Raw genomic sequence first — 10,495 nt, 5'->3', positions numbered from 1 at the left:
AACCAAAGGAGAGGAGGGCTGTTTTATAGAGGAGAAGGAATTGGGTAGGGCTAGTATAAACAAAGAGTCCATTGGAGGAAACTGGAAGTTTGAAGTGTAGTGGCTTTTTAAATTTTTCATTTTTAATTGACAGATAATTGTGTTACAGTATTGTGTTGGTTTCTACCAAACATCAACATGAATCAGCTGTAGGTTTACCCATGTCCCCTCCCACTTGAACATCCCACCCACCTCTTTCCCATTCCACCCCTCTAGGTTGTTACCGAGCTTGAGTTCCTCGGCTGATTTTCAGTCTCTCATTGACTAGGTTGTTGCCTGGGGAGGAGAAATTCATCCCCAGCTGGGTTGTGAAGTAATAGCCTGTTTCCTGTTGAAGACACAAAGGCACTTTTTCTTACTGGGTCAGCAATTGACCTTGAGTGTAACGGCTTGAGCAGGCTCCCTTCTGGACTCCCCACTTCATCGTATTTTTTTTTTTTTTTTAAGGGACTGGTGAGACGGCAACACTTTATTAGGCTGGGCCAGCCAGGAAGCAAAGTGGACTGAGCCAATGCATGCCCAGCATCTGCGGGGGATGGGCTCCAGGGCACAACCCTGGTGCTCCCCACTCAGGGCGGCACCGTGGAGGGGGCACCGTAGGTCTGGAAGTGTTCATGGGCCCGCTGGTATGTGAGCAGTCTCAGGGACATGGTGGCCACGGCCACCTCTAGCCCCAGCTGCTGGGTGATCTCCACTGTGTTGTCATTAGCCAGCTACAAGGAGGCCAGCACGAAGCGACACACTTCAAAAGCAGCCTGGCCTGCCACCAGCTTTGCAAAGGGACGCCACTGGTTGAGTTGGCTGAACCTCGAGACCTGGTCCCCACAGGTATGGATGTCAAAGGGCATGTGCTCCTCCTGTTCCTGGAGCAGGGTCTGGATGGTGTCCTCCCAGTCCCGGACGTGCTGCTTCAGCTCTGTCTCCTGGACGAGCTCCTGCTTCCAGGTGGTGACGAAGAGCTCCACATTCTTTTGGACCAGCTCCTCCCAGCGCAGGGACACTGGTGTGGCTGCCGCTTCCCTCTCTGCCTTTTCCCCGGGCTCTGCCGCCTTGGGCTCTGTGTACTCCTCGGGCTCTAGGAAGTCATCTGCTGCTCCCAGGTCTTCCACGGAGTCCTACAGGCAGACTTCCTCCACAGACCACGGCCCCTCCTCAGCCCTTGGAAGTGGCACTGCTCAGCCATCTTCCTTCTCTGCAGCTTCTGGAGTGTCTCCAGCTGCTCCCTCACATGCTTCCAGTACAGAACCTCCATGGCTGCGAAGGAAGGGCCCTTTCGCCAGGGCCTCCTGCTGCCGGCGTGGGGCCGAGTACTAGTGAAAGTCCTGCAGCTTGACGCCACCCTTCCTCTTTCGCTTCTGTCCTGGCACCTCCTCCACGCGGGAGGCACGGAGTAGGGCCTCCCTTTCCTGCAGCGCTCAGAATCCAGGGACTCGAAGGGCTCCAGGCCCTGCCAGGGGTCTGGGGTCTCCTTCAGCCAGGATGCAGGCTCCAAGGCCTCCTTCCGCTCCCGGAGTGGGCTCTTGAGGCTCGATCGGGACCTCAGGGGCTGAGGCCTCAGTGGGCTCCGCTGTCCGCTATGCATTCTCTTCAGCCTTTTCCGCACCCCAGCTTCTGGGCACTGGGCCCTCCGGAGAGGTGCCTGGCTCCTGGGAGATGCTGAGCACCCGGCCGGGACTCCCCCACAGAGAGACTTCCATGGGCTGCTCCTCAACCCTACCAGGCTCCTTCTGGTTCCTTGGCAGCAGTGCCTCCATGAGGGACACTCCCACCGGCTCCAACAAGAACGTTATTCTGGGGCGGGGATTCATCCTAAAATGCTTCCGGCGGGCCAGGACCTCCCCCTGCCGGCTGTACAGGGGGTTACTATTCTTCATCTCGTCAGGGGCTACCAGGGCATCAGGCAGGAGGCTGATGAGGGTCCTACTGGGGACCTGGTCACCCCGAGAGCCGCATTAACACAGGAGTCAGAGAGGTCGTCCAACGACAGGAACTTATGCGCCACCTCCTGGGGGGCCCTAGAGTTGCCTCCCCTACGGTCCCATCTTCCAGCTCGGAGAAGGGCTGCTTGGCCCGCTTCTGGCCAGAGATGAAGTCGAGAGCCTGGTGCGCCAGGGAGTAGAGCTAGTCCGCCTTCTGACTGGAGATACAAAGGAGCCTTGCATCAACTGTGCCGCTTCAGTGAAGTTCATTGTGGTTTTGCCTTTGTCAAAAGAAACGCAGATCTGGTCCAGCTCCTCTAGATATTCGCCCAGCTGGGCCGTCACGTCCACCTCCCAGTTTCTGCTGAGGTAGCGGGTGGGTAGCAGGAGGTGGGCGAAGAAGCTCCTCAACGTCCTCCATGTTCTGCAGGGGCCGGATCAGCCCGGGGACCGCAGTGCCGGCTTCAAGAGGGGCCAGTGTGCTCAGCCCGCCACTAGTTCTGGGGCCATTTTCCTCCACTCCATTTTAAATGGTTTCTCTCTGTTCACAGAACAGCTTCTGACACAGGGGACTATGCTCTTCTTAAAACAGTCTCGTCATTGACTTTCAGGACACACACACATCACCACTGTGATTATGTTATCAAAAGCTCGGCCTCCCTGTACACCAATGCTGAATCAAATCCTGGAAACAGAGTTTTGGGAGAAGTAAAAAAGGGTAGATAGTTTTATTGCTTTACCAGACAAAAGGCGGCAGACTAGACTTCCGCCTCGAAAAACTGTGTCTCAACCCTGGAGAACTTGCTAAGGGGTTTGAACAGGAGTTCAAAAGGTGGGGGTCTCTGACAAGATTAGGGCATGAGCACGGCTTGTGTGTGTGTGTGTGTGTTGCTCATATCCTCTGTCCGTGGGATTCTCCATGGCAAGAATACTGGAGCAGGTTGTCATGCCCTTCTCCAGGGGATTTCCCAACCCAGGGATCTAACCTGGGTCTCCTGCATTACAGGCAGATTCTTTACCATCTGAGCCCCCAGGGAAGCCCTTAATCTTGTCTCACGTGATGGCCTCCTAATCTTAGTAAGTTTGTCTGATCCCTTTAATCTCATGTCAGGTGATTTCTTGATCTTCTCTGTGCTCACTTCTCTCCTAAAGGCCAGCCCAACCTGGTTCAGGGCACTAGTGGCTTGTCTTTTTCCAAAGGTCCAGGCAGAGCCTCCAAGCCAGGCTTTAACAATACATGAACTATGAACTTCCAGATGTTCAGGCTGGTTTTAGAAAAGGCAGAGAAACCAGAGATCAGATTGCCAACATCTGCTGGATCATCAAAAAAGCAAGAGAATTCCAGAAAAACATCTATTTCTGCTTTATTGATTATGCCAAAGCCTTGGACTGTGTGGATCACAGTAAACTGTGGAAAATTCTGAAAGAGATGGGAATACCAGACCACCTGACCTGCCTCCTGAGAGATCCGTACACAGGTCAGGAAGCAACAGTTAGAACTGGATATGGAGCAACAGACAAGTTCCACATAGGAAAAGGAATACCTCAAGGCTGTATATTGTCACCCTGCTTATTCAACTTATATGCAGAGTACATCATGAGAAACGCTGGGCTGGAAGAAGCACAAGCTGGAATCAAGATTGCTGGGAGAAATATCAATAACCTCAGATATGCAGATGACACCCCTTTATGGCAGAAAGTGAAGAAGAACTAAAGAGCCTCTTGGTTTTTCCTTTGATGAATTATCTGGCATGGGGGAGACAACAAGTATGATTCCACACCTAGATGATATCTGGACATTTTATTTTTTTTATTTAAATTTTTTATTGGAATATAATTGCTTTACAGTGTTGTTAGTGTCTCCTGTATAACCAGGTGAATCAGCTATATGTATCCATATACCCCTCCCTCTTGAGCTTCCCTCCTGAGCCTCCCTCCCACACATGCCACCCTTCTAGCTCATCACAGAGCACTAAGCTGAGCTCCCTGTGCTATACAACCTCTCCTTCTCCCGTGAGTTCACAAGTCCATTCTCTTAAGTCTGCATCTTTATTCCTGTCCTGCAAATAGGTTCATCAGTATCATTTTTCTAGAATCCACATCTATGCATTAATATACGATATTTGTTTTCCTCTTCCTTTTAAAAAAATACGCAGATTCTACTTCGCCAAAAAAGAGGCTAATGATTTACATTTAATAACTTCAAATTATATGTGTGTGTGTATATATATATAAACTTAGTCTAAGAAATAAAAATGACCTTTCAATGTTCCTAGCTATTCAAAAATAAATTACTTTTATTTGTAATATAGAGAAAACATGATTGCTAGTTTGGGGTATTTAATAACTTAGTAAATTGAGTTATTTGTGGTTTTCCTCAAATAACATAATTTCAGATTAGCATTACTGTAGAGTGCTCAGTCTCTAAGTCATGTCCCACTCTTTGTGACCCCATGAACTGCAGCCCACAGGCTCCTCTGTCGATGGGGTTTTCCAGGCAAGGATACTGGATATCTGGACATTTTAAACCAAGAATTTCCTTTTCTTTTTTTTCCCCTGTTGCTTTGGAGGGCACTCAAATAGAGCCTGGATTTCAAAATTGATTGTTAAAATTATAATAAAAGCATTTTGGGCTGAAAGCTGGAGTATTTATTTGAAGGAGCCAGATGCTTGACCTAAAAGATATGTCTTTTTTTTTTTTTTTAAAGGTTTACTTTGCATCTGAAGGTTCAGGGCATAGATCACGGACCACAAAGTTAAGAATAATAGCATATATCGTACTAAAAAAAAAAACCTGCCTTCTCACTATTAGGAGACAAATCACTGGACTAGAGGGAGGAAGGATTCGGAGAGAAAAGGAGAGAAGGGAACTTGTGAAAACCAATGAGGGTAGGGTAGGCTGAGAGGGAGGGACTGTTGACTCCGCCTCAGTTCAGTTCAGTCGCTCAGTCCTCCGACTCTTTGCGACCCCATGGACTGCAGCATGCCAGGCCTCCCTGTCCATCACCAGCTCCCGGATTTACTCAAACTCATGCCTATTGAGTCGGTGATGCCATCCAACCATCTCAACACCTAATATTGGAAACATAAGCAAGTCGGGAGTAATGTTAAGTGTGGACATTCTAAAATGGGGGGAAAAAATGCAAAGAAAAAAGTGCTCTAAGAGGGTAAAGTTGGGGTCATGGAGACAAATGACTTCTTTCCGTCCAGCTAGGCGTCACTCTTTATAAATTTAACGAAATACGGAGCCAGAAGTTCCTGGGGCAGCGTTTGGTATTGACCAAAAATCCACCCAAGAGGAAGCAGTACAGCTTGAGTTGAACTGCGGAAACCAAACCCATATCTGCGGGGTCAGGGCTGGTTTCAAAGACTGGACTCCACAGAGCAACATCGACCTGGATAAAAGTTATCATTGATCTTTAATAGCACAATTTAAACGAATATGCCCCTGCATATCCCTAAATGCCCCGAGACCCGAACGGCTTCAAAATGCCTCGCCTATCTATATTCGAAACGGCGCTGGATGCTGTTTTCCACATAACCAAAAGATGAAAGCGAGCTTTATTTTGGCCCTGCTCGAAACCAGCGTCCTGGGGCCGAGACGCCAGACCTCGCGTTGGGACAGCAGCTCGAGTCGGCGGGGACGCGCGCTACACGCGAGGACTCGGCCGGCCCCGCCCAGCCAGTCCGCATTCCCAGATGCCCTCGGCCGCCCCCAGGAGCGGCGGGCCAGAGGCGGGAGGGAGGAAGCCAGAGCGCGCGGCGTCACAAAGCCGACCCGGAACGGGGAGGCGGGCGCAGAGGTCGAGGGTACCCCAGGCCAACCCACAGGCGAACCGCCCTCTTGGGGCGGGAGGCGCGCGCCCGCCTGCCCTTGCTCCGCCTCCCCTCCCCCCGCTGCCGTCGGGGCCGCGGCGTCGCGGCAGCTCGCGCGCCGCAAAGCGTCCTGGGAGAGCCGGCTCGCGCCGGAAGGACGCGCGGGCGCTCGGCGGCTACGAGGTTATAAAAGGGAAGGAGCCGGCGGCGGGCGGAAGTGGGCGGTTCAGCTGCTCCCGGCGCTGTTGTTTGGGCTTCTGGAGGGGCGTTCTCTGGAGGGCCGCCGGTGCAGGCCGCAGTGACAGGGCCGCTCACCTCGCGCCCCGCGCCTGCCTCCCGGCTCAGAGTCCGCTCCCGGCTTCCGCGACCCGCAGGCCCAACATGGCGCAGGAGGTGTCGGAATACCTGAGCCAGAACCCGCGGGTGGCCGCTTGGGTGGAGGCGCTGCGCTGCGACGGCGAGACCGACAAACACTGGCGCCACCGCCGAGAGTTCCTGCTCCGCAACGCCGGGGACCTGGCCCCCGCCGGCGGCGCTGCCTCCGCTCCCCGGGAGGAGGCCGCCGATGCCGAGAGCGGGACCCGCAATCGGCAGCTGCAGCAGCTCATCTCCTTTTCCATGGCCTGGGCCAACCACGTCTTCCTCGGGTGCCGGTGAGTGAGCCCGCGTCCCCGAGCAGCTCTCCCGAGGCCCGGAGCCGTCGGCCGAGAGGGGGAGTGGTGAAGCGCGGGAATCCGCGGGACCTGCTGCCCTCTAAGGGCGAGAAGGGCGTCTCTTGGCAGAAGCCGACACAATTCACGGTCCGGAGGTGCCCCCGTAGCGTGGGGGAGCTGCCGTTGGTGTCGTTGGCGATGAGCTGACAATGCTCTTGTGGGGAAAGTGACACTAAATCTAAATTAGGATTGTAAGAAAGGGCCCCGCCTCCCAGACCCTGGGCGTTTGTGTGTGAAGTTCCAGGAAACCGAAAGTTCCTGGCGGTTGGTTCAGTTTCTTGTTTACTACCAGGAAATGCAGTTCCTGTGGCCTGCAGTTTTTGTACCCTAGAGGTGGCAGCGGAGCAGAAACACTTTCTGAAGCGTCTCTCCCTTCTTGTTACAGGTACCCTCAAAAAGTTATGGATAAAATACTTAGTATGGCTGAAGGCATCAAAGTGACAGATGCTCCAATCCATATCACAAGAGACGAACTGGTTGCCAAGGTGAAGAAAAGAGGGATATCGAGTAGCAATGGTTAGCAGATCATAGATGTGAACATACATAGGAGTTTAGAACTTAAGTTTGATGTAATTAGGAATTATCGTTACTAATTTTTTAATGAGTTATAATTTTTATAATGTTAATAATGTTAAATTATGTGTTTATATGCTTTAGGCTTTGAATTTGATAGTTTCCTTTGACTGCCATGAGATTTCGAAGTGTCAAATGTTACCTATGCTGTTAATGTTTTAATGTTAGAAATTATTGATGTTATTCAACGCTGTTTTAAGAATTAATGAAGTTATTCCACACTTTGTAAAGAATTTACAAATCCTGAAGTAATTTCACCTTACCTTGTGCCTTTGTTTTAATATGTGTATCTGTCTTGTACATTTTGAGCTGATGTGTGTGTGTGAAGTAGACTTATATATCTGCTTTCCTTTTTTTCAGAAGGGGTAGAAGAGCCAGCCAAAAAACGAGCCATAGAAGGGAAGAACAATTCTGCAGTTGAGCAAGATCGTCTGAAAATTCCTGCTAAAACATCAGGTCAGCAGGAGAGCAGCTCAACCTGTTCGGGTTCCTCTTCCAAATCACAGAGTAGTGGGAACTCAGCTCTGAGCTCCAGCAACCCGAGTCAGAATAGCAGCGCCACAAGTGATGGAGAGCGGGCAGTTGCCAGCCAAAGCAGCAGCAGCACTGCCTCTCAGGTGACAGCGGTAGGGTCTGGAAAAGCTTCTGAACCAGAAGTTCCAGATAAACATGGTTCCGCATCATTTGTTTCTTCATTGTTGAAATCCAGTGTGAATAGTCATGTAACCCAGTCCACTGATTCCAGACAACAAAGTGGATCGCCGAAAAAGAGTGCTTTGGAAGGCTCGTCCACCTCAGCCTCTCAAAGCGTCTCAGAGATTGAGGTGCCCTTATTGGGCTCCTCAGGAAGCTCAGAAGTAGAGTTGCCACTGTTGTCTTCTAAACCTAGTTCAGAGACAGCTTCCAGCGGGTTAACTTCTAAAGCCAGTTCAGAGGCAAGTGTTTCATCATCGGTTTCTAAAAACAGTTCTTCATCAGGCACATCTTCACTAACCCCCAAGAGCAACACCTCAGTGAACACAATGCTGACTTCCAAAAGCGCTTCACAGGTAGCTGCGTCACTGTTAGCTTCCAAGAACAGCTCCCAGACCAGTGGCTCTCTGGTCTCCAAAAACACTGCGATAGCAAGTGTGTCCCAGCTGGCTTCTAAGAGTAGTTCTCAGACCAGCACGGCACAGCTGCCTTCCAAAAGTACTTCACAGTCGAGTGAGAGTTCTGTCAAGTTCTCTTGTTGCAAGTTAACCAACGAAGATGTGAAACAGAAACAACCTTTTTTCAACAGACTGTATAAAACAGTGGCATGGAAGTTGGTGGCTGTCGGTGGCTTTAGTCCCAATGTGAATCATGGCGAGCTCTTAAACGCAGCTATCGAGGCTCTGAAAGCCACACTGGATGTGTTTTTTGTCCCGCTAAAAGAACTGGCAGATCTGCCTCAAAACAAGAGTTCTCAAGAAAGTATTGTTTGTGAATTGAGATGTAAATCTGTGTATTTGGGCACTGGCTGTGGAAAAAGCAAAGAAAATGCTAAAGCAGTTGCATCAAGAGAAGCCTTGAAGTTATTTCTCAAGAAAAAGGTAGTGGTAAAAATATGTAAAAGGAAATACAGAGGCAGTGAAATAGAAGACTTAGTACTCCTCGATGAAGAATCAAGGCCTGTAAACTTGCCTCCAGCATTAAAACATCCTCAAGAATTACTGTAATATGTCCAAAATATCAGTGTGTACATTATCTGGTATTTGAAGAGACAAACTGGCTTACTTTTGTATATGAAACACAAGCTTTCACAAATTTTGTATTGCTTTTTTCCAGTTTTGCAGAAAATTTACATTCTAGTTCTCTTCACACAGTGGAAGTTGTAAATAATTTGTGAATGACAGTATACATTAAAAGGTTTATGCATTACCGGCATACCAGTATGCTGTTTTATTTGCTGAAGAAAATACCGTCTTCTATTTTTAATGACACATTAGGTACGATGTGTAGTTCTGTAGTCTTGAAATTTTTGTACTACTTTCAATTTGGTGAAAAATGTATAAGTTGTCTACCATGCTTTTTCTTTTCCTAGCTGAATAAACTTTCACATCAAAGAAAAGGGGACCATAGTATTTGAATGTCTGAAAGTCTGTGAAGCTTAAGGTTTTAAGAATGTTGCCCATAATACTGAACATCTGTTAAAGAATAAGAGAAAATAGTTGCCTCAGACTATTTTTATGAGAAGTTGTAAGCATTTTTAAAATATAAAGCAGTGTAAAATACTTGTTTATTTTATTCTGAAGTTGTTTGAAATTCACCATGATTTTGACCTCTGCAGATTCTTTAAGTGGGTTAATTTATGTTTTGAGGTAAACTATATTACCCTTTTTCTTAAAGACATAAATGTGGGTTTCTATATTAAGCATATTTTGTGACTACTATAATTAACGGATTGATTTGTTTAGATATTAAATGCTGTAAGCTATTTTACCTTTTCGAGAAGTTGTGGTTTTTTTTGTTTTTTTTTTTCAGCCCCGAAGTCAGAACCAATTCTTGCGAATAGGCTTCATGTTACTAGTCATCGTTAAGTTACAACTGGGTAATTTTTCACAACTTGATGCAGTTTTCTATGGATAGTGAGGTTAACAGTTTGCAAATCTAGAAGCAGAACCAGGTGTTCTATTTTTGTTTACAAATCTCAGAAAAACACTGGGCAGGCAGTAGAAAAGCTAAGCTCAGCTCTTTAATGAGCCTGTTCAATTGAATTACATTTGTAGGTAATGAAATGAAGTCCTGCTTCTGTGTCCTAAGTGATTCAGACTGGATTACTCTCTGGCCTTCTGGCTTTCTAAAATTGCTGCACTTTGACCATTGATGTGATAATGTACCGAGAAAAATCAGGACGTGACCTTTTACATGGCAGTTGTGTTGGAGTAGGAAAATTGGGCATAAACAGTAAAATTTAAGTATGCAGAAGTTACTTCTAAATTTTATATTTTAGAAATAATAGAAGACAGTACATATACTTGAAATAATTTTTATTTCACTGGATAACTTAAAAATGATTCATTTTCGAGCATGTTAAATTGGATACCAAAGTTTAAAATGCATAGTCTGTGAATGGGTTGCCTTTATATATTGTGAGGAGCAGTAACATGAGTGTTGTGAAAGCTGTTTTAATTACCTGTTTCCTCAGCCTTGTAATTTGTGGGTCAGTGATTACAAGAATAAATTTCTGTAATGTATCTAAATTAGATGGTTTAATAATTGTCTAAATTGGCTAAATTTCAAGTTAATATAAAAGCAATTGAAAATGTTTTAAATTACAGTAAACTTTTTATATGGTAGAAGTGGAGGAAGCTGCTTAGTGTAAAAACACACCTAATTTATAAAGACTTGCTATCACTATTTAAAGAATCCCTGGTTTAAGAGAAACGCATATTTTACAGTTCTTCATAATAG

At 47.4% G+C, this 10,495-nt stretch overlaps 1 protein-coding gene and 1 pseudogene across 2 annotated transcripts; one reads left to right on the top strand and one right to left on the bottom strand.

Annotated features, from left to right (window-relative positions):
• Positions 1-361: 361 nt before the first annotated feature.
• On the bottom strand, positions 362-5,651 carry LOC102266776 (condensin-2 complex subunit H2 pseudogene; annotated as a pseudogene).
• CDKN2AIP (CDKN2A interacting protein) lies at positions 5,356-10,284 on the top strand. 2 transcript variants are annotated; one of them, XM_070364362.1, is made up of 3 exons: positions 5,356-6,427; positions 6,873-6,972; positions 7,421-7,564. In XM_070364362.1, exons 1-3 carry the CDS (start codon positions 5,658-5,660, stop codon positions 7,427-7,429), a joined length of 879 nt encoding a protein of 292 aa, XP_070220463.1. In that variant the 5' UTR covers positions 5,356-5,657; the 3' UTR covers positions 7,430-7,564. The 2 variants fall into 2 exon arrangements, with proteins under 2 accessions (XP_070220463.1, XP_005903223.2); XM_005903161.3 differs by having other exon boundaries at positions 5,384-6,427; positions 6,873-7,003; positions 7,421-10,284.
• The last annotated feature ends 211 nt before the right edge of the window (positions 10,285-10,495 follow it).

The sequence above is a fragment of the Bos mutus genome, chromosome 27 (genome assembly GCF_027580195.1).
Source record: "Bos mutus isolate GX-2022 chromosome 27, NWIPB_WYAK_1.1, whole genome shotgun sequence".
Classification (NCBI taxonomy): Eukaryota; Metazoa; Chordata; class Mammalia; order Artiodactyla; family Bovidae; genus Bos; species Bos mutus.
The sequence above is the reverse complement of the archived record's forward strand: the minus strand, read 5'-3'. Positions and strand labels throughout refer to the sequence as shown.